Below are 25,106 nucleotides of genomic sequence, written 5' to 3'. Positions count from 1 at the left end.
CACACACACACACACACACACACACACACACACACACACACACAAGAGCTGTGAGGGGAAAAAAAGCAGAAGGGGACTCTGACATGTTTTCTCTTCGAGGATTTCCTATCCCTGGGTGGGGCACCCTTCAGGTGTCCAAACCAAAATGAAGATGAAAGTTTGGTGAGAAGTTTGTGCTCATGTGATTACCAAGTTGTCCCTCAAGTTTTGCAGACCTGGGAGCTATAGAAAAAAGAAAGGAAGCAACCTGATCTTCTGTTGCTTTTCTGGAAAATCCCACGTCTGGACATCCAGGGATCCCTCACAGGGGTGGAAAGCTCTAAATCTGCTCATTGGATCCGTTTATTCAAGATGAATTAATTGCTTTGGAAAACTGATTAATTACCGCTGCGGCTCAGTTTTCAAGAGGTCAGCTTTTCCACTCCTAATGAATTTCAGGAAAGCATGAATAATTCTCATATTTAGCAAAGAGAGGCTCCACGGGTTTCAGACATTCCCACTGGAAGATTTAAAATGGGGATGCACATGAGCCTGGTCATAAACATTCACCTTTGGGGCGCAAGACTCTCCGCGACGTCACCAGTTATATAAATTTATATTCAAAGGCTGTCCAGCTCAGGAAAGTGTGCCACTTATAAAAGAAACAGTTGCTGTTTGAGATGAAGTGAATGCTGCTGTTTGTGGCTGTGCTCTCTTCTGGTGGCTTTATTACTAGGCCACTGTGCTGGGCCTCTGGCATCAGCCTTGCCCTTCCCCTCCTCTGCGGGACACTCCTTGGCGGTTCTCTTTCTTTACTACAAACTCCACGATTTCCACCTGCTACTCTTAAATCGCTGCCAGCGTTGCAGGGAAGGGGCTATGACATCAGCTTTCTCCCCCACACACCATTGTCACAGCGCTGCTGAACTTTTTGAGGCCACTGTACATATGTGAGTTCCAAATATAGCTTCAGGAAATCAGAAATGGGAAATACCCTACCTCAGCTCCCTGTTCAGAGCCCTGAACTAGTCTCCATCCATGTTCTTCTCTTTTTATTCATTTGGTATTAAAGAAAAAAGTTTAGTGTTTTAATCACCAATATGACTTAGATTAGATACTGTTTAACATCAATTAACTACCTCAACTGCGGATATTAAGAAGTCTCCCGAGGGGGGAAAGTAGAACACTGCAGCTTTTCGGGGCAGAAGAAAATAAGGATCTGTGTTGTACCACACTTGGATATGAAGTATTGAAACAGCCACCTGCCTTAATAGCTAACATTCCAGTTTCTCTTTATCTATTAAAATGTTATCATAAGGAGATAATGTTTAAAATTTATTATTTTTTTTTTAATTTACATCCAAGTTAGTTAGCCTATAGTGCAACGATGATTTCAGGAGTAGATTCCTCAGTGTCCCTTACCCATGTAGCCCATCCCCCTCCCTCCCCCCCCTCCCCCCGCCCCCCAGTAACCCTCTGCTTAAGGAGATAATTTTACCAAAAGTCCAATTTACGGATTTCATAGTCTCAAAACAAAAACAAATGTAAACATTTTTATAAAAAGTCCTGCAACTGATTATGTTATTTTAGACACATTAAATATGAGCTGATGTGAAGACAGTCTCTTAACCGTGTAGACATACGGCTTTTGTAAAATTTCTTAGAAATAGGTTACATATCTGGGGCGCCTGGGTGGCTCAGTCGGTTAAGCGGCCGACCTCGGCTCAGGTCATGATCTCTCAGTCCGTGAGTTCAAGCCCCACGTGGGGCTCTGTGCTGACAGCTCAGAGCCTGGAGCCTGTTTCAGATTCTGTGTCTCCCTCTCTCTGACCCTCCCCTGTTCATGCTCTGTCTCTCACTGTCTCAAAAATAAATAAAACATTAAAAAAATAAAAAAAAAAAAGAAATAGGTTATATATTGTAAATTGAGTTTTAAGTGTCTGTAGAAACCTCCTACCCTGTAAAAAGCCAATTTTCACCCAGAGCACTTAGGCTGGAAGGAAAAGTTGAGCTGTTTGTTGGAACTCGCGTGATTTTAGATTTGTCTTCATGGGAACACAGTCGGCAGAGAAGAGATTCAGGTGGAGAAGGCACGGTGGCCGGTGACACCAGCGGACTCCACAGTGCCCCCCACCGCCAAATTCATCTGCGTTACTGAAGCGATGGCATGACAGCAGCGGGACCTCTATGCTGTAACGGAGGGAGGGTGCCAGCAGCTCAAATCTGTCTCAAAAGCTGCTGGAAACAACGTTCTCTGGGAACCTACCAGAAATAAACACGCTCTTGGCTCTGACTACGGGTGGAATGCAATCCAGCACAATCCTTCCTTCAGCAGCAGGCTTGAGAACCTGCATTTCCCTTCAGGGAGTTTGCTGCTGCCATGGGTAGAAGCCTAGAATGCAGCAAAGAGCTGAGGAGCCATTGTTCCATGGATACAGAGTTACAGGTCCCAGGCATCAATGCCTTCTAGAGATCTGCTGTAGGACACAGTGCTATACAGTCATACAATGTTGCACCCTTGAAAACTTAAGAGGGTAAATCTCATAGTAAGTGCTGTCACCAAAGGGGTAAAAAAAATTCCAAGGGGACATAAGAGATCTTTTGAAGGTGATAGAGGTGATAGATATGTTGATTACCTTGATTCTGGTGACGGTATGGGCATAGCATACACCCAATCACATCAAAATGTATACGTTAAATACGTGCATTTTTAAATATTAAGTACACAATGGCAATCGTATAATAGGTAAGTGCGTCAAATCAACATGTAGTACACCCTAAGTTTACACACTGTTATGTGTCAAATATATTTCAATAAGTTAAAAAAATCTGTCTTACAAAATCCAGTAAAGTATACCCAAATAAGTTGAAAATTAAACAAAAAGGATTGGTGATGGGAGCTCTGTAGTAATGACAGCAATATTCCCGAAAGTATACCAAGTCCCAATTCAGGACCTTATTAATAAATTTTGGAGAAAGGTCTGAGGTGACATCAATTTGAGGAAACTGTGTTTAAATTGTTACTTAAATACCTGTTACATAAGATCTTTGTATATGGCAAAGGGTTTTTTTTCTTAATTTTTAGAATCCTACTGTATATAGATTGATTCAAATTGCATTTGATCTCAGACACATCCCTCCTATATCCCTTTTGTGTATATGAAGCCTTCTTAACATTAGTGATCCGGGAAAACACTTATTTAGAAGGACATTAATTCCTACCTGATCGATGCTACCTATTATGACTACAGAGGGCGACAAACTTATACTGCAGATACCAAGTATGACCCAGGCTGCTTTAATTCCCCAGAATTCCCTCTCCCCCTCTTCCAGAGTGAGAGAATAATACACAACATGTATCTGCCTCTTCCACAGCTAGATGCGGTGATGTAACTACATTTTCTGACCAATGGAATTTGTGTGGAAATAGTATAAGCCTTCCAATTATGAGCTGAGCTCTAAGGCATGAGGTTGTCCATGCACTCTTGTCTCCGCTCAGCTGGGACATGGCCATGCCTGTGACCTTGTTTGACCTTGATGACAAAAATAAGGCACGAGGTGGCAGAGCAATATGGTGAAAAGAACCTGGGTCCCCGACTATTCTGACCAGATTGAACCGCTCACTTTGGAAAAAAATGTAGGAAAGAGAATTCAAGTTTATGTTTTTTTAAGACGCCGTTATCATTGAATCTCTTGGTTTCAGTAGCTTTGCATTTATCCCAATGAGTCCACCAAAAGGCAACGATCTAGCATTTACTGAGCGTGGGTTGCAGATAAGGCTTAACTGTCAGAGCGGCACCATCCTACTGAGTGATCTGGAGGCAACAGACTATTAACCTTCACAACAGCACTGTGAGGTAGGTGCTATCATTATCCCCTTTTGACAGAGGAAGTCACCTCGGCACAGAGAGGTTAAGTAACTTGCCCAGTGTCCTGCGGACAGCAAGGGGCAGAGGGAGGCTTTAAATCACCTCAGTTGGGCTCCAAATCTGAAGCTCGTTATTGCTACTTACTTGGGAGAGCAAGAAAGACAATAATCTCATGCTTTAGGGGGCACTTATTTAACAATTCATTCCCTAGAATTGTATGTGTATAAATCAAGGCATAAAATGATAAATATTTAAATTTATCAATAAATGCACAAACACGTATTGATCACCTAACATTTCATTCAGCATATTAACAGCAAGAGGTTTCCAGATTACCCAAATGCGAGAGACAGAACTAACATATTCAGAGAATTACTAATGCAAAGCAAACAGGGATGATTGATTTTTGAGGATAAACAAAAATTAAAATGTATCTCAGGAGGTTAAAATATTGCCCAAAGAATACAACTAAGCAAATGACTATTACCATGGATATATTACACTTGGGCCGGAAAAGAAAAGCTTTCCCACATGGAGGATAAAACTGTCATTATGTTGCAGCTCAGGTAAAACTCAAGCGTCATAAAGTAACTGCAGAGTCTGAGATGACAGGCCGGCTGTTTGAAATCAAGTAAGGTGTGAGGGGGCGCCTGGGTGGCTCAGTCGGTTAACTTACCAACTCCTGATTTCGGCTCAGGTCATGATCTTACAGTTCGTGAGATCAAGCCTCACGTCAGACTCTGTGCTGACAGCGTGGAGCCTGTTGGGGATTCTTTCTCTCCTCTCTCTCTGCCCCTCCCCTGCTCACTCACTCTCTCTCTCTCTCTCTCTCTCTCAAAATAAATAAATACACTTAAAAATAAAATAACATAAATTTTAGTGTGAATAACATGAGGACAGCATCCAAAATAATGTAAATAACAGTCACAGCATAATGATTAGACCTTAAGAGAAGTCTAAGATTTCAGGATGACATTTACAAAAATGAACTCTTATTGAAGCATGGCATACAAAAAAAAAAAAAACAACCCATATTGGGTGAAGCTGAATTAACTTCCACAAGATGAGTGCAGCTATGCAGCCAGCAGCCAAGTCTGCTGCTTGGTCCTGGGGCTGATGCTATAATGATCTGGTGGGTCAGCTGGGGGTGGGGGTCTCAGTCAATGGGGCGCTCTCTTGTGTCTCATCCTCGAAGGAACTGGTAGGGCCTTTTCACTACAACTCCTCCAATGCGGCTTCTTTACCGTTTCTTTGTCAGCCCCCGTCTCAAGTGCATCAGGATGCGAGAAACAGGTAATACTTCTTGATAGGAAGGTACACTCCCACATTTCAGTGAGGGGGAGTGGGGGGCTGAGAAGTCCTGTTGTAAGCACTCTTTTTTTTGTTGTTTTAAATCTACCAGAGTGATCCTGTAATTTATTATCTGAATCAGTACACTTCTGAGAATGAGAGTAACCAGAAGCAATGCCAGGAACCTGGACCAGATCTGTCTCGGGAAAGCTGAAATGCATGGGTCCCTGTCCCTTAACCATTTGAAATTATTTTTTTGTGTGTGTGTGTGAAGCTTTTCATCCTGGACCAGATCTGTCTCGGGAAAGCTGAAATGCACGGGTCCCTGTCCCTTAACCATTTGAAATTATTTTTTGTGTGTGTGTGAAGCTTTTCATCCATCTTTCTGAAGGTTTTGTTGTTGTTGTTTTAAACTAATTTAGATGAATTTTTAAACTTATCTCTCAGGAAGGCTTCTTCGTTCTATAAATGGCAAATATCTTTTCCCCCCTGACCTGTGGCTTTCCTCTTTGTCATGCAATTTCGTAGCGCGGCTCAATTTACCAAAGTTTTTCTTCAGGGTTAGTGTTTCCTACATCCTGCTGAAGAAATATGTGCCTAATTTGAAGAATTGAGTGTGTTTTCCTATTTTATCTTCCAAAAAGATTAACTCACCCTTGACATTTAGATCTGCAATTCACCTAGAATTGATTTTTCTGTGGAGTGTGAAATATTGGGAAAAGATTAATGTGTTTCAACACAGGTAGCACATTAACCCCCACACAATTTACCAGGGAGACTGACCTTTAATCACCGTTCAAGAGTGACATTTTTGTCCCATGTGCAGTGTGTGTATGCATGCAGCCCTATTACTGCAGTTTCTGAATTCTCTCCTGTTTCATTGGTTTGTCTCTCCCGGTACTAGTAAAAATACGATGTTAATTCTTGTAGTTTTATTGGGAATCCTGATGTTCAGTACTGCACGTCTCCGTTTTTTTCTCTTTAAGAATTGTTTACTACTCTTAGACTTTATATTTTCCAAGTCAAATTTAAAATTATTTTCGCAATATTCACGTATACCACACGCACAAGTTGCCTAGGAATTTGATTGTGCCTGGTTTGAACGGAGGTGCATTTGGGAAGACATTCTAGAATATTGTTTTAAAAAATTAAAAAAAATATGACACTTTGAATTTTACTGTTCCTCGGGTCAGCTTTTGTTATATTTTTTCTTAGATATTTGCTGTTTTGACTCTTAACTATAGAGAACAAACTGATGGTCACCAGAGGGGAGGAGGGTGGCGGGCCCGGCTAACTAGGTCATGGGGCTTAAGGATGCACTTGTGATGAGCACTGGGTGTTGTAGTGAAAAGCGGAATCACCACACCTTACACCTGAAGCTAATATTACACTGTGTGCTAACCGGAATTTATTTATTTGTTTGTTTGTTTTTAAAGTTTATTTGTTTATTTTGAGAAAGAGAATGACAGAGTGAAAGTGGGGGGAGTAACAGAAAAGAGAGAGAGAGAGAATCCCAAGCAGGCTCTGTGCTGTCAACACAAACTGTGAGATCATGACCTGAGCTGAAATCAAGAGTCAGACAATTCATTAATTGAGCCCCTAAATAAAAACTTTAAAAATTTTCTGTTTTTACTGCTATAGTTGTTAAAATATTTAAAAACATGTTTTAAAAATGTATATCGCTGTTATATATAAATACAATTGAATACTTAAATATTGCCCCTGCATGCAATACACTTGCTATATTTACTTATTTATTCTAGTTTACTTATAGATTAGGATTTTCTACATTTAAAATTGTGAATCTTGAGGATTTTATTTCTTATTTTCTTATATTGACCTCTCTATGCATTTACTCTCCCTTTATTTCACTAACTAGGGACTTCCAGTGTGATAATTAGTACAAATTGTGTTATCGGATCTTTTCTTTTTTCTGACCCATGATTGGAAGCTTTCAATATTTCGTAGAAAATACAATAATTTCTGTAGATTCCTTTTAACAGAAAGAAACATTTTTCTTCTATTTCCATTTTGCAAAGAGTTTTCTAGAAATAATGAAAGGGTGATAAAATTTCTTCAACGATTCTCTGCATCTACTGAAACAATTATATTTTTCTAATGTGTTCAGTGAGTGTGGTGATTTGCACAGAGATATTTTTCTAATAGACTATATTTCTTTTTTTTTTTTTTAATTTTTTTTTTTCAACATTTATTTATTTTTGGGACAGAGAGAGACAGAGCATGAGCGGGGGAGGGGCAGAGAGAGAGGGAGACACAGAATCGGAAACAGGCTCCAGGCTCCGAGCCATCAGCCCAGAGCCTGACGCGGGGCTCGAACTCACGGACCGCGAGATCGTGACCTGGCTGAAGTCGGACGCTTAACCGACTGCGCCACCCAGGCGCCCCCTAATAGACTATATTTCTGGAATAGATCTACCGCAGATGTGACATATTATCCATTTCATGCTTTGCTGAATTTGGGTTGCTAGCCTTTGTTTACGATGATAACAACCCTGTGAGAGGGACTGCCTGGTAATTTTCTTCTTTATACTGTAAGTTCTTATCAGATTTGGATCCAACTTTCCACATAAAATGACAGAGGGATTACTTAGTTTTTTTTATCCCCTGGAAGAGTTTGGATAATATTCTTCCTACAAATATTTATTCCTATCATTTGGAAGAGTTGATGATTAATGTCACCTGGATCTGAGGTTTTCTTGATGAGAAGGTTGAAATTGCAGATTGAATTCCTTAATGGAACTAAGACTTCACGTCAGATGTTTTTCAGTGCTTGTCTTAATATTTGTAAGTAATGGTATCCAAAAAAGTTGTTCATTTCATTTCTATTTTCAAATTCTAACATGTATTTGTTTATAGTATCCTCTTATAAACATTTAAAAATCTGTGATATCTTCACATTTTCATGTATATATATAATACATATAGATATGTATTTTGTACATAAAATACACATATATACATACACATGTATATATACATATACATACATATAAGTTCATATATGTATAATACATATATATGTATTTCATACATATATATAATTTATTCTTTCTCATTTTTTTGGATTACTTTGTCAGGAGTTCATCTATTTTAATAACCTTTTCAAAGGGCAATATTGTAGCTTTGTTGATTCTTTTACATTTGCTTTCTGTCATTAGTGACTTTGTGTTCAATTTGCTGCACTGTTCTTAACTCTTAGACTGGAAATTAAAACACTTACTTTCAGGGTTTTTTAAAATATATAATCTGTGGCGGAAAAATATTCCTCCATGAAGAGTTTTAGCTGCATCCTAAGAGTTTCAATACATTGCATTTTTATTTGGTCAACCCAACATATTTACTGTATTTCATTATGATTTCTTATTTGCTTCATGAACTATTTAGAAGTTACTGCTACAAAGAACTTATCAAACTCAACACCCAAAAAACAGTCCAGTGAGGAAATGGGCAAAACACATGAATAGACACTTCTCCAAAGAAGACATCCAGATGGCCAACTGACACATGAAAACATGCTCAACTTCACTCATCATCAGGGAAATGCAAATCAAAACCACAATGAGATACCACCTGACACCTGTCAGAATGGCTAACATTAACAACTCAGGCAACAATAGATGTTGGCGAGGATGCGGAGGAGAAGGGTCTCTTTGGCACTGCTGGTGGGAATGCAAACTGGTGCAGCCTTTCTGGAAAACACTGTAGACGTTCCTCAAAAAATTAAAAATAGGACTACCCGACGACCCAGCAATTGCACTACTAGGTATTTATCCAAGGGATACAGGTGTGCTCTTTTGAAGGGGCACATGCACCCTAATGTTTATAGCAGCACTATCAATAATAGCCAAAGCATGGAAAGAGCCCAAATGTCCATCGATGGACGAATGGATAAAGAAGATGTGGTGTATATATGCAATGGAGTATTACTTGGCAATCAAAAAGAATGAAATCTTGCCATTTGCAACCATGTGGATGGATCTGGAGGGTATTATGCTAAGTGAAAATCGTCAGTCAGAGAAAGACAAATATCATATGACTTCACTCATATGAAGACTTTAAGAGACACAACAGATGAACATAAGGGAAGGGAAACAAAAATAATATAAAAATAAGGGGGGCAAAATATAAGAGACTTAAATATAGAAAACAAAGAGAGGGTTACTGGAGGGGTTGGGGGGAGGGGGGATGGGCTAAATGGGTAAGGGGCATTAAGGAATCTACTAATGAAACTGTTGCATTATTTGCTAACTTGGATATAAATTATAAATAATAAATAAATAAATAATGATGGTACTGCTTATATATATATTTTTTCAATATATGAAATTTATTGTCAAATTGGTTTCCATACAACACCCAGTGCTCATCCCAAAAGGTGCTCTCCTCAATACCCATCACCAACCCTCCCCTCCCTCCCACCCCCCATCAACCCTCAGTTTGTTCTCAGTTTTTAACAGTCTCTTATGCTTTGGCTCTCTCCCACTCTAACCTGTTTTTTTTTTTTTTTCCTTCCCCTCCCCCATGGGTTTCTGTTAAGTTTCTCAGGATCCACATAAGAGTGAAACCATACGGTATCTGTCTTTCTCTGTATGGCTTATTTCCCTTAGCATCACACTCTCCAGTTCCGTCCACGTTGCTACAAAAGGCCATATTTCATTCTTTCTCATTGCCACGTAGTATTCCATTGTGTATATAAACCAAAATTTCTTTATCCATTCATCAGTTGATGGACATTTAGGCTCTTTCCACAATTTGGCTATTGTTGAGAGTGCTGCTATAAACATTGGGGTACAAGTGCCCCTATGCATCAGTACTCTTGTATCCCTTGGGTAAATTCCTAGCAGGTACTGCTTATATTTTTAAGCAGGTTTTTAAGTTTTGACTTCTAAAATAATTCTTTCATGGTGAAAGAACACATTCTATGCCATTTCATAATATTCATGGAGACTGTTTATGGCAGCCTTCAGGAATTTTTTACAAATTTTCTATGTGTATTTGAAAAAAGAGTGCTCTCTATAGATGATTTCTGTGGTATTTTATACATGTCAATTATGTTACATTGTTTAATCATGTTGTATTTGATATTCTTGTCAATTTTTTTGTCTACTTGATCTATCAGTTATAGAGAACTGCATGCTAAAATATCCAGTGATGACTGTAAGTTAGTTATTTCTCATTTTATTACTACAATTTTTGCTTCATGTATTTTGAGGGTAAGTTAATAGAATCATGCACAATTATAAACGTTGTCTTTGTATTGAACCCTATTAATCTCAAGAAATGCCTCATGCCTTAAATTATGTTTATATTGATACAGTACCATATCAATCCTGACTTTCTTTAAATTTGTGTTGCAAGTTGTATCTTTTTCCTCTCTTTAATTTCAATGTCTTTTAAAAACATCTATTAAAAGTTATTTCTTGTCTTCATTATTCAGTCTGAAAATCTTTGTTATTTGGATTATTTAGCGAATTTATAGTTAATATAATTACTGATGTGTTTGTATTCAAATATTCCATCTTGTTATTTGTTTTTAATTTGTCCTGTATCTTCCACATTCTATTTTTGGGTTTAATAGCTGTGTTGAGATATAATTCAATTCCTATGAAGTTCATAAATTTTACATGTACAGTTGGGTGCTATATTCACTGAATTGTGCATCTATCACCCAGTGTATTTATAGGACATTTTTATTGCCCCCAGAAGAAGCCTTTGCCAGGGCACCTGGGTGGCTTGGTCAGATGAGTGTCTGTCTTCAGCTCAGGTCATGATTTTCAGGTTTGTGAGTTCGAGCCCCCACTTTGGGCACTGTGGTAACAGCTCAGGGCCTTGAGCCTGCTTCAGATTCTCTCTCTGCCCCTCCCCTACTCACTCATGCACGTGTGCACTCTCTCTCTCTCCATAATAAATAAACATTAAAAAAATAAACAAAAAAGAAGCCCGTGCCCATTAGCAATGACTCCAGATTCCCACCAACCCAAACCTACACAAGAGATAATCTATTTTTTGTCTCTATCACCTATTCATTTCATATAAACAGAATCAAACAACATGCTGTCTTTACTCATTGTTCTCTTTCACTTCAAAAAATGATTTGAAGGTTCATCCAAGTTGGAACAGGTACCATTTCTTTTTATTGCTTTGTGTCATCCGATGGCTTGCATGACTGAATAATAAATATCCCACTGTATGGTTATATCATGGTTTCTTCATCCATGCATCAGTTAATGAACAGTTAGGTTGTTTCCACTTTTCAGCTATTAGGATAATGGTGCTGTGAACATTCATGTATAAATTTCATATGTCTGAAAACATCTTTTTTTTTACTTCAAATTTGAAGAATATCTTTACTAGGCACAGAAGTCTAGATTGACAAGGATTTTTTTTCCAGTTCTGTAAAGATGCTGTTCAATTGTCTTGTTGATTCTATTATTTCTTTGAGAAGTAAGTTCCATACTTAATGTTTCTCGCTTGAAAGCAACATGTCCTTTTGCTCTAGATACTTGAAAAATTTTCTCTTTGACCATAATATGTGTTGGTGTGGTTTTCTTTGTATCTATTCTTTGGATTTGTAGAACTTATATTAACACTTTAAAATACTGTTTCAACTTTATCGGATTTCCTTTGCTTTTGGAATTCCAATTATACATATTCTCAGGACACTATTTTTATTTTAGAAACAAATGTTAATGGGGGCATCTGAGGGTCTCAGTCTGTAAGTGTCTGACTTCAGCTCAGGTCATGATCTCACAGTTTGTGAGTTTGAGCCTCACAGTGGGCTCACCATTGTCAGCACAGAACCTGCAGCCTGCTTCAGATTCTGTGTCTCCCTCTCTCTCTGCTCCTCCCCCACTTGCACTCTCTCTCTCTGTCAAAAATAAATAAACACTTAAAAAAAGAAAAGAAACGCTACCAGTTGCATAATGAATTCCTACAGCAACAACAATAACATGGTTAAGAGTCTAGAAAGAATACTATTTGAGAAACAAATAAATGTGTTATTGATAGCTGGCCTAGAAGAGAGAAAATACAGGGGAGTCATAATACTTTCAGACATTTAAATGACTGTTGTACACAAGAAAAAGTATTTAATGGTCCTTTACACAATTCAACTTAAAATAACAGAGAAAAGTAAATTTTGGTTCCATGTAAACAAGTCCATGGCTGAGAATTCAAAATGTTTACAAAAAGACCACACTGTTCTCTTGAGGGCCGTCTAGTCCAGGGATAGCTAGGAAGAGGCTTGTTGAGTCTATTTTAAGAATATTATAAGAGCTTAGAACCCTGTGTATAAACTCTAAGTAAGGCTTGAGGAATATGTAAAGACTATTGAATGAATTGGGTGGACAGAATTTTCCAGAGAGGAGAAGTGTCCTATGGAAAGGTGTGGTGACAGAGTGTAGGGTACTTTGGGGAGAGATGGTTAATGAATAAAGAGTTCATTGCAGTTAATGCATAAAGAGTTTGTATTGGTCAATCACAAAGCTACTTTCTACTCAGAGCCAACTTCTATCCCAAACCCTTCAAGAACTTCTTATACTTATGTTTGTGTGTGTGTGTTTTGTAATTTCCTACCAGACTGTAAGGCCTTTAATAGAAGGCTTTTAGTCTCTATGTTCTTTCCTACAGGAAGTAGGGATTCCTAGGAGGTTTTGAGGAGGAACAAAAACAAGTGAAATCTGTATTTAGAAAACACTACCGTGAGGATCAGCAGAAAGACAGACTGGAAGCAGCAAGTCTAGCTAGGAAGCTTTCTGCAGCGGAAACCAAGGGGGAGAGAAAAAGACAATTTGGTGGCAAAGGTGACAAAATTGGGTAAACTGAGGGCAGAAGACTGAGGCAGGCGGGTGAGTCCAGCTTGTGTGATGGGAAGTTCCATGACAGCGTTATTTTTCCACCTCCGTTCCACACACTACAAATGACACTTCCCCACTTCCCATGGTCTGCTGCCTGGTCCCTCCACAGCCCCTGCACAGACTTCTGCATTTCCCATCGATACCCCTGTACTTCTGCAGGGTTTATGGGCATCTACACCCCTCTGAGTGATTACTGTGTCCAGTGGACGGCTCCCACGCCTTCCAGCTTGACTGTTAGCTCCTGAATGTTTGAAACCTACTGTCCAGATTCACAGTGCTAAATCCTAGCTTTTAAAAGAGAATTTATTTATTTAAATCCAAGTTAATACTATAGTATAGTATTGGTTTCAGGAGTAGAACCCAGTGATTCATCACTTACATAGAACACCCAGTGTCCATCCCAACAAGTGCCCTCCTTAATGCCCATCCCCCCTTTAGCGCCCCCCCCCCCCCTCCCTCCATCAACCCTATTTGTTCTCTGTATTTAAGAGTTTCTTATGGTTTACCTCCCTCTCTATTTTTATCTTATTTTCCCTTCCTTTCCCCTGTGTTCATCTGCCTTCTTTCTCAAATTCCACATGTGAATGAAATCATTAATCTCTGATACACTCTATTGAACTAGAGGTGGGTTACAATGAACCCTGGTTTAATGAATAGAAATAAAGAAATTATTACCATCACCTACAATATAGGTAATCAACTTTTAGCTTGAAACCAAAGAGACGTATACACTTAGAAGTGTTAGCTTTACTGAATCTGCCAAGTGTGCTCTGAGTTCCTAATTACAGCGAATCTTCGTTTCCATCGTCCAATTTGTTTTCTGTGGCAGCCAAACTAAATGTAATCTCTTGAGTGTTGGCGATTTGGGGAGCCTTTCCACTCAATTATAAAGGCCAAAGAATTGGATTTTTAAAGGATAATAAAAGCCCATCTGAAATTGGTTTAAATAATGCAGGTTTTTTGTTTTTGTTTTTGTTTTACCTCATATAAGAAAATATGTAAAGGTCTCCCAGGCCCTGGGTCCTGCCTGTTGGAGGAGATCTACCCTCCTCTAGTGGATGACTTTAGCCTTCACAGATTTCAGCAGGTGTGGGTCTCGCCTCTGAATAGGACAACAGCCAAGTACAAAGGAGGATCGTCTCCTACTCTTCTCTTTAAAAAGAGTGAGGGGCTCCTTTTAGCAGTTTCCTATCAGCTTTGTCCTTGTTTCTCATTGGTCAGAATCACACACCCAAGCCTAAATCATTTAATGCAAAGTGCAGCAGGATCTCCATGATGGCCTTAGGCTCATGACCCACTATCATTTTTTTCTTTTTTATCCTTATTAATTTTTGAGAGACAGAGTGTAAGTGGGGGAGAGAGAGAGAGAGAGAGAGAGAGAGAGAGAGAGGGAGACACAGATTCTGAAACAGGCTTCCAGGCTCTGAGCTGTCAGCACAGAGCCTGACGAAGGGCTCAAACCCACGGACTGTGAGATCAAGATCTGAGCTGAAGTAGGACGCTTAATCTACTGAGCCACCTGGGTGCCCCCACTGTCTACTGTTTTATACAGAATCCTAATTTACATAGAGAAGAGGGTGTATCATTGAAAAACACCTGGATGATGTTAGCAAGCTGAGGGAAAACAAAGATTTGTGGTAGGTAAGCAAGAGGGTGAACTCTAGAAGGTCTACAATGTTGACTGCTGAAAAGGAAGACATTTCTTTGGGAAGAAGTCTTAACTAATTATGTTCCCCTCAAAATGGGTTTACTGCTTCTATGATATCATGTGTAGTAAGATTTCACATTACAACATTAAGAAACAGTATAAATTGTCAAAACCCCCTGAAGGGTAGCAATCAGATCCCCAAAGGTCAATTATCACATATTATAAACGCAGAACCATGTTAGAGTATCCACACCATTCTAGACCATTCTCTGAAGGACTGAATTTGCATGCATTATTCATAATGTTATCTGGCAATAGTTGCAGGAATGTTGTGGGAAGGCTGAGAGATTTCAGGTTAGTAATGACTAACTTAAAAAGCATTTAAAAAAATGGTTTACAAGCTTATTCAAGAACAGTGTCATTTGGTACTAGGAAAAATATAATAATTATACCCAACATGAAAATTTGTGTTTTGGAAATTCCTTTTTTCCCCTCGTTGTTCATTTGTTTTGTTTTTTAAGATTCCACATACAAATGAAATCATGAGGTGTTTGTCTTTCTTTGCCTGACTTATTTCTTTCAGCATAATACACTCTAGGTCCATCTGTATGGTTGCAAATGCAAAGTCTCTTCCTTATTTTGGCTGAGTCACATTCTGTCATGTATACATATACCATTTCTTCCTTATCCATTCATTAATTCATGGACAATGGATCGCTTCCACACCTTGGCTATTGTAAATAATGCTACAATAAACGTAGATGCTCACAAAACTTTTCAGATTAGTGTTTTGCTTTGGGTAAATGCCCAGTAGTGGGATTACTGGATCTTATAGTACTTCTATTGTTAACTTTTTGAGAAACCTTCACCCTGTTTTCCACAGTGGCTGCACCAATTGTCATTCCCACCAACAGTGCATGAAGATTCCCTTTTCTCCACATTCTTGCCAACATGTTATTTCTTGTCTTTTTTATTCCAGCCATTCTGACAAGTGTGAAGTGATATCTTACATGATGTATCTATTATTGTCTCCATATACCAATCTTGTAACCACGGCCTACACGTGCAGTAATTTTAGGATCTAAATCTAATATACGTCTTTTCCACTCCATCTTTTTCCTTCTAGTCCTCTGTGACATTGAGTTTCACAAAAATAAACATTCTTAAATTCTTGAAGTTAAGGAGTCTTGGGAAAACTCAGTTGACAGAGAAAAGAAGCACATTAGTCCCCAGACAATGACTCCATTAAGCGACACTCTGATTTGGGATCCATTTAGTAACTCTTTTACCTTCATTTAAATATAGAGTTTTTAAGTCCCCATTTAGATCTCTTCATAGTTTTAGGTAAGAAAGTGCCAACAAAAACTTACAGAAGAAAGAAATCTGGGATCCATGTCATAGATAAACACCTGTTCTTGTTTATATTAGAATGGGGCATCAAGTGGGTTCCCCCTCTCTGGTGCACACGGAAAATGGCTTCTTAGCCTTCCTGATTTCTTTGGATGATGGGAATGGCCCTAGGTTCATGAGACATGACAGGAAGCCCTCCTGAGAAACTGCCAAATTTTGCATTAACTTGTGGGGGCTGGTCTTTCTGGATGGCGTGAATGGGATCTGTGTCAGTATATGATGCAGATTTTCATCCCATTTATGGATGGGCAAATGAGAACCTTTATCATAAGCTGCTTGGATTTCTGCTTTTCTTCTCTCGCCACAGTGGGAGTGGTAGCAGTCTGTAGTGGTGGTGGTGGTGTGTGTGTGTGTGAGGTGGGGGGCGGTGGAGAATTTGCACACGTAGAGTTTGGAGACAACTACCGAGGGTAGCCGAGATGGTAAATGTCTATGCACTGGGAGAGCGTTCACCAGAAAATCCCAGGGGTAACATGGTCAGCACGTCTGGCTAGCTGCACAAAACAAATATAACATCCTGTCACAGGTTGACTGATAACTGTCATCACGTCTGACTACTGAGACCTGACCCCCATCATATCCGCAAAGGCCCAATAGAGGAGTCAGTATGGAAGGAAGAAGAGAAACACAAGTTATATGTCTCTGACGGAATAAAGGGATTCGGAATCCAGGCACAGAACATGGGCACATAAGTTCCAACAACGTATGTTTCGTTCCAAGCCAGTATTCAAACCCACTGAAATAAATTGTAACAGGGAAAATTTTAAATCTGACAATACTGACTGAGTCTATAATGTGCAGCATTGAATCAGGAAAGCTGGAACATCTTACTTGTCCTGGACTGGATAATTAGAGTAGCTACATTTCATTGAGAAGTTACGATCTCGCAGTCACTATGTTGAGTGATTGACGTCTACCAGTTCACTTAAGCTGTAAGTGAAGTATATGAGATATGTACTTTATCCCCATTTTACATATAGAAAGACCAAGGCTCAGATGGCTTTAGAATCTTGTCTAAGATCACACAGCTTGCCAAGATGCTACAATTCTTATCCGGCACACTTAACTAGTTTGCTCCACTATTTGAGTAGTTTAAGGAAAGGATGTTACAATCCAGACGGATTTGCTTCCCTCAAACACAGAAACTATTTTCTCTTTCAACTCCCATGAAAATTCTCTAATAAGCTCCTAAATATCTACATTCACATGGAATTCAGATTCAAAAGGAACGCAGTGGTCACACTACTTGACAGTGATCTTGCCAATGAAGCAGCAATCCTAATTGGAAGAATTGTGTACTATGCACACACATTTGCTGTATTCTCAGTAAGCTTACAGCTGCTGGCATAGACATCATTAGAATCTAGGAAAACAACTATTTCTGAGAGAACATCAACATAATGCAAAACGTGGTACGCCAGGAAGTGAGGAAATTTGAATATAAGTTACTGAATGGAGGACCAGCTGTGATAAACCAAGTGGAATCCTGCCTGAGGTCCCATGTCAGGACTGCTTCTGAAAAAGGAAGTTGGGCCATTAATGAAAACGGAGGGTCAGAAGTGTTGTTTTGCAATTTGTATGACAGATGTTACAGATGTGATGTCTATTTTACTTTGGTCTCTTCCTTGTTTCATTTTAGGAGAGAGAGAGAGAGAGAGAGAGAGAGTGTGTGTGTGTGTGTGTGTGTGTGTGTGTGTGTGTGTGTGTGTGTTTTGGTATTGAGACTACAGATTTCTTGTAGGTTTCAAGCCCTTTGTAACTTCTTCTAGATAGTATATTACTGGATGGACACTGTGCCCAAACTTATTTTTTCCCAAAGCAACGCTATCATAATTATTCCCTGGATGGCTGTGTTTGTTTTATTACCTGAGTTGAGTCACAAGGAAAAAAAAATTATGTTGAAACATTAAAACAAAATTTAGTACTCATTGGAACTTAAATACCTCCCTTTCTCCCTTTCTGTTTCTTGATTTGGCTGTGGACATGATGTAGGCACTAAATGATTTTCACAGAGTTTATACTTACAACTGATCTCTGTGTCTACCGCATGCTTTATGCTGAGACCTATTCCAGCACAGAACATGTGCTCCCTCGCTCTCTTCCTCCCCATTCTTCTTCCTGTGTGCTCCCCCTGCCACGACTTATCCAGAAAACTCTGCCGTTTCCTGCGATTGGTGGTAAAGACCCTACACTCTTCCCACCACGGCACTTAATGCAGATTGTAAATATTCTAGTTCACTCTCCATGCCACTCACTATAAACATTCTCAGTTCTGTCCATGAAGACCTGCCTTTGTTTTTGTTTTTTAAGTTTATGTATTTATTTTGAGGGAGAGCAGAGGAGGGGCAGAAAGAGATGGGGAGAGAGAATCCCAAGCAGGCTCCAAGCTGTCTGCGCAGAGCCCAGTGTGGGGCTCGAACTCACAAAACTGTGAGATCATGACCTGAGCCAAAGTCAGACAGTCAACCCACTGAGCTTCCCACTCCATGAAGATGTGTTTTTGGTTCACACCTCTGTTTCAACCTCCTGGCTCTCAGACCACCTTAAATACAGCTTCCCTTCTCAATAGCCTGCCCTGTCTCTTCTTCCAGTGCCAGCCAGAGTCTACAAGGGCAAGGGGGACTCAGTGTCTCCACCTCCTTGGCCTCCTGTAGTCTGACTGGTATCCCCAGCGAGGCACGTTAGGCTGTGCTTACAATGCTCAGCGATGGTCTCCAACCAATGGAAATTCTTCAGGATTTATCATTTCAGGTTCCTCTAACATTAGATTCTGTTGATGACTCTGCATTCTCTGGTATTTTCTATTCCTTGGCTTTCAATATTCCTTTGCCCTTTGGGGCATATAGTTCTATACTTCTGAGCACTTACTCTCTGCTTTCTTGGTGAGGTTCTCTTCGTCTCCCCACTGTATAAATGTGATACCTTCTATCCTTAGTCTGATTTTCTATCTCCATATTCCCTTTGCATAATGTTACCCATTTTCATGGTTTTCAAGTACCTACCATGTTGGAAAAAAATATGTAACGATGTCCCACTACCCACAGTAGTGTCCCCCTATCAACCACATCACACATATTCAGCCATTATTATGGGCAGAGTATACACTTGGCTCCAAGAAAGTTCCTATTTTTTTTTTTTTACTGCTTATTAAATGCTTCACAATGCATCAATCTCTCTACATCGTCACTACTGCCTTCCCAGAAAGGGTCCCTTATTCCCAACGTTATAAAGAAACCAAATCTCAAAGAATGCAAGTACAGTTTTCGCATAATGGTGTTGGCTACTGCAAGGGCAAGACTGAGAGCTCAAGAGCTCAGGTTAGGTTTATCCTCCTCGTGCCTCCTCCTAGTCCTGCTGTTCACTGGCACATTGGAAAACCAGCGTTCAAGGCTTCTCTAGCTAATGAGCTACACTTCAATGTTCGAGCTACACTTCAATGTTCCCAGCACATGTGCGTCCATGTCAATTTTCAAACTCTTTTTTTTTTTTCTTTTTTGCCCTGGAAACGGTGGAGAATTATTGAATGCCTATCAACTCTTTTTTTTTTTTTAATTTTTTTTCAACGTTTATTTATTTTTAAGACAGAGAGAGACAGAGCATGAACGGGCGAGGGGCAGAGAGAGAGGGAGACACAGAATCGGAAGCAGGCTCCAGGCTCCGAGCCACCAGCCCAGAGCCTGACGCGGGGCTCGAACTCACGGACCGCGAGATCGTGACCTGGCTGAAGTCGGACGCTTAACCGACTGCGCCACCCAGGCGCCCCTGCCTATCAACTCTTAAGTCAGCTCATGAGTCCGTCTCTGCCAGGAAGCTTCCTCTGGATCTTCCTACTAGTACTGAGTGGCCCTCCCAACTCTGAACTCTTGATCTGGTTCCCTTCAGCCTGAATTCTAGAGCAGTCTATTCTGTTATTCCATCATTTCTTACGTTTCTGGGTAGGAGGTTGACTCCGTGTAAAACCAGAAGCTTGTGGGGGTTGACGCCTTGGGCCTGGCTGCAGCACCAAGGAGCAGGTCAGCAGAGAAGTATTGCTCAATAAATATATTCTTCATTTTATTGAATTTAAAATTGAACTGAATTTCTCTGTGACCTCCTTTAATGCTGGAAAATGGGGGAAAAAGCTTAGTAATGTAAAAGTCATGCTGATGCGCGAGGGAAAGCAACAAATGATTGATTACACAAGTCTGTAAGAGGAAGTGCTTTTGCCGCTATTCCTAGCTCAGTAAATCAAAAATAGCTTGCCAGATGTGACTCCCGGTTTTCTATAAAATTCATCATTTTCTATATGCATTTACAAAGCAGAGAAAGGATTTTATAGATAGCAACACCCAAAGAAAATTAGGCCTGCCTTGCTCCCCTCTCTCCCTCCTTCTCATCTCTCTCCTTCCCTCCCCCTTCCTCTATGTCCCTCCCTCCTCCCTTCCTTCCTCTCTCTCCTTCCTCCCCTCCCTCCCCCTCCTCCTTCCCTTTCTCCCTCCTCCCTCCCTCCGCCCTCTTCTTTCCTCCTTCTCTCTCCCTCCGTCTTCTCTCCCTTCCTCTCTCTCTCTCCCTCTCCCCTTATACTTGTATAAAATACACTAAACTATGGACATGGAGCTGAATTGGGCAAATTTTCAATATCTGAACAGATATACTTTAATCTAACAAGGCTGTGATGCTGATTCGAAAACAATAAAGGGTTGAACTTGGTGAGTTCTGAGGTCTCTCACAGCCCTGTGATTGTGTAATTGTGTTAAGGCAGCATTTTTAACAACTATAGGCTACATATTCCAAAACGCTTAATTCCACTTTAAACTTGGGGGCTCTCAGAAGCAGCAAACTCTGCTGTGCACTTTGCCTCTTCATTATCCTCCTACTAACTGTCCCCCAGTCCTTCCCGTGTCTTCCTACTAACTGCCCCCCAGTCCCTCCCATGTCCTCCTACTAACTGTCCCCCAGTCCCTCCAGTGAAAGCCCCTGTCCCTAGCACCATCCCCTTGCCCAGACAAATGTCTACACTCCTTCTGCCACAGAAGCAAATCTCTTCAAAAGAATATTTTCAGTTCAGAATCACTAATAAAACTATTTTAGTTATTTACAGTGCTTTAGAAACACGGCCATATGAATCATGGTGTAAAGTACAATCTGTTTGCTTATGCTCTTAAATACTGTCCACAGCCAAATTTTATGACACTGAATTTCAAAACTTTGTTTTTTGTAAGATCCATGAGGAGGGTTTGTATAAATATAGCTCCCTAGTCTCTACAGAGGCGTTCTTGTCTAATACTTTTGGGGGGAAACGGAGAGGTTTGAAATTTTATTAAGCACTCTGTGTGACTCTGATGTTGATGATGTGGTTTTGTCTGGAACAAATATTGACAAGCCCTGGCCCTTACTGTTTACTCTTGACTCTTTTCATGCTGTAGAGTGAAGAATTTAACTTCAAATACCACAAAATATCAAATATCACAGTAAAAGTCACAACTTTATAACAAATGATTTATGTGTGTGGTAACCTGATATTCTTATTTCAAACCCAAATTATATGTTGAGCATCACACTGACAAATAATACTGACATACTCATAATATTGTTCATAATCTTACATAGCATACTTTTCAATGTTAAGGACTTAATTGTAAGCTCGCTGTAATCACTGCATTGCACAATTATGAATTAATGTTCTTGTTAACAACAGATCTCTTTGGGACCCTGATGTCAATGGGCAAGAAAACAGATTCTAGAACTCCACTTTACAAGCAAAGGGGCTTTGAGTGAGGGCCTTGCGGTGATTCAGGATATAAATGCTAGTGACTGAAAGTTCCGCCTTACAGCAAACTACGGCCCATAGAAAATCACACGATGGCAGGTTTCTGGTTTACTTTCATGCATTTAGTTCGAACAGCTCAATACATCAAATTATCAACATCCAGCAAAAAGAGATGAAAGAAATCTATCAGGAATGATTAGATTAATATAATCCTCAAATATGAAATAACCAGTCTCATCTGCTTCACAAGGTAGGAATACATAGAAACAGAGATGGAGACTTGGAGAAATTAAGCAACTTGTGTGCGGTCATAGTTATAGGGATGGGAGTCAGACTGGAATCTTCAACCCAGTTCATCTTTTTTTTTTTATTTAAAAATTTTTTTTGTTTGTTTTCAATGTTTATTTATTTTTGGGACAGAGAGAGACAGAGCATGAACAGGGGAGGGGCAGAGAGAGAGGGAGACACAGAATCGGAAACAGGCTCCAGGCTCTGAGCCATCAGCCCAGAGCCCGACGCGGGGCTCGAACTCCCGGACCGCGAGATCGTGACCTGGCTGAAATCGGATGCTTAACCGACTGCGCCACCCAGGCGCCCCCATCTTTTTTTTTTAAATGAATATTTCTTAAAGCTTGTTAATGAAAAAATACACACAAGGAGAAAACTACAGGAAGTAGTATAATGAACCATTAAGTATCTATGGCCAATCTTTCTTCATTGATATCCACCTAGCCCTCCACCTTTAAGCAAATTCCAGACATCATATCATTGCATCCGTAAATATTTCAGTATGTATCTCTAAAAGATACTCTTTTAAAAATATAAATAAAATAGAGGTGCTTGGGTGGCTCAGTTGTTTAAGCGTCCAACTTCGGCTCAGGTCATGATCTCGCGATTTGTGGGTTCCAGCCCCACAACGCGCTCTGTGCTGACAGCTCCGAGCCTGGAGCCTGCTTCAGATTCTGTGTCTCCTTCTCTCTCTGCCCCTCCCCAACTTGTGCTCTGTCTGTCTCTCTCTCAAAAATAAATAAATGTAAAAAAATTTTTTTCAATATATAAACAAAATACTATTCTCCAACCTGAAATTTTTTCCAATAATTAAGGTGTTGTAACAAAAAAGAAGTGTTCGTAATATAATGTGAATTGATAAAGGTTGTAAAATTATATATGCTATTATCTTAGCTGAAAAAAAGAAAGAAGAAAGAGACAGAACTAGAAAGAAAGAAAGAAAGAAAAAGAAAGGAAGGAAGGAAGGAGGATGAGGGGAGGAAAGGAGGTAGTGAAGAAAAAAACAAATGCTTATTCACAGAGAAAAATGACTTGAAGGAAATACAATTATTACCAGTAGTCTTTAGTTACCCTGTGTCAAGGGATGAGAGAAAATTTTGCCTTACTCGTGTATTTTAGTGTATATATTTATTAGTAGGAATCTCCTGTGTTAGATAACAATTCATCCTTTTAACACTGTAAGACTTCTAATGTATTGAGCCCTCATTCGGCCTCCACTTGTTGCACAACTACGTATTGAATGTGCAGTGAACGCATCAGCATTGAATGAATAGCGAACAAATCGCACAGTTTCTGATCTCAGAAGCAACTAAGTCACCTTTAAGGTGAGTATTTGACTTCATTCGTTTTTACATACATTATGATAGATTTCAGTAGAATTTTTTTTTTTTAACTGCAAACCATTTCTTTTCTTTTTTTGGCAGCCAATGGCTTGAATCTCTGCACACAGTGGGCTGGGTGCTTGGTTCATGACATTGAACATAGAGGTACACTTTATGTCCTCATGTAGCTAGGAGAGTCAGGTAAAAGGTGCAGGCTCAACAAGAAGTTGTCGAGTATAGCGGAACCATGAGGATGTGCAACAGGGGATTTACCTAACTTTGGAATGTAAGGAAGGCCTCCCGAAGAAGCAGGCTCAGCCCTAAAAAATGCATGAGAATTTGCGTCATGGACACTGGATGGGAAGAGCGCTCCAGGCAAAAGGCCTAGGATGTGTAAAGACGGAGAAGGAGGAGGACACGGGATATTTGAAGGAACAGAGCCCAGTGTGGCTGCGGCGGGTCCAAGTGAGGAGACAGAGATGGGGTCAAGGTACGACCGGAGAGGCTAAGACTGAAGTCGTGCAGGCCAATGGGAAGACCTTGAAGGGCTTTAGACGGAAAATATTTCTTCACTGACAGACCTGCGTACTTTTGAGAGCCAACACAGATGTAAAGATAATGTGTCCCTGTAATGCAGATGGACCCTTCCTACCCAGCAGGGAACGCAAACAGCTTCAGGGAGGAGCTGGCCCACTTGGGCCACACACACCAGTGGGCGATAGTTAATGGGTCTCTCTTCCTCATGGAGCACTGGGGATCCCACTTCCCGGAGGGGCAGAAGGTGATTCTAGCCTACAGATTCTACTATCTGGCTGTGTAAATCCTCGACCACTGCCCCCCTGCTTTCTCAGTCTGCAAGACGTGTCTTAATGAACTGCGGCTCTCCCCACAGCTCCCGTTTCTTGGCAATTATTTCACTCAACAGTTGGCTTTGAGAGTTCAATAATTCTTGTTTCCACAGCACGAGTTGCAGAAAGACAAAACATTCATACAACACCGTTCTAGCAACACCGTACCAATCAGCAATCTCGGTCAGCACACGTGTTAGACGCTAGTGTGGCACTGGGCGCATCATCATATACTGAAGCATCACTTGCTTTGCCAGGCATCTCTCAATATATGCCACACGTAGAATGTCTTTCCTCTCACTGATGCTCCCACTGGAACACACATCCTGCCAATTACTCAAGATATTATGCATTTCAGTATAACCATGAAAATCAAGGAATAGATTTAGATATGCAAGTTTCCATTTAAATGCAAACTGAGGAAATTAGGGCTTAATCTTGAATTTGAAATATACTTATGGATAAAACACCACTGATTTATTAAGAGAAATGGCTACTTTTTCTTACTTACACACAGTGTAGACTTGGAAAAATTACTTACCCTTTGGGGGCATCATTTTCCGTATCTATAAAATAAGAATTCAGGAAAAGTTTGCCTAGAATTAAAAAAAAGAACTTTTTTTAGAATTAAAGTCCATGTATAGGTTTCAGATTTTCTATAAGATATTCCAAATGAATGGTATGTATGTATGTATGTGTATACACACACACACACACACACACACACACACAAACCTCAGTATGAAATGTATATATATGTGTATATATGTATACACATATATACACACACATATATGTGTGTATATATACACATATATATACACAC

The 25,106-nt window shown here is 39.9% G+C and overlaps 1 protein-coding gene across 1 annotated transcript in view; it reads right to left on the bottom strand.

The window, feature by feature from the left end:
* Window positions 1-24,876, bottom strand: part of GRIA4 (glutamate ionotropic receptor AMPA type subunit 4) — a 474,792-nt gene extending 449,916 nt beyond the window's left edge. The window contains exon 1 of the mRNA XM_040460826.1: window positions 24,822-24,876. Within this exon, the coding sequence (XP_040316760.1) occupies window positions 24,822-24,837 (16 nt within the window). The 5' untranslated portion in view covers window positions 24,838-24,876. The remainder of the gene's footprint in view (window positions 1-24,821) is intronic.
* Between the last annotated feature and the right edge of the window lie 230 nt (window positions 24,877-25,106).

This window comes from Herpailurus yagouaroundi, unplaced genomic scaffold, assembly GCF_014898765.1.
Source record: "Herpailurus yagouaroundi ecotype Mexico unplaced genomic scaffold, PumYag 251, whole genome shotgun sequence".
Lineage (NCBI taxonomy): Eukaryota > Metazoa > Chordata > Mammalia > Carnivora > Felidae > Herpailurus > Herpailurus yagouaroundi.
The sequence above is the reverse complement of the archived record's forward strand: the minus strand, read 5'-3'. Positions and strand labels throughout refer to the sequence as shown.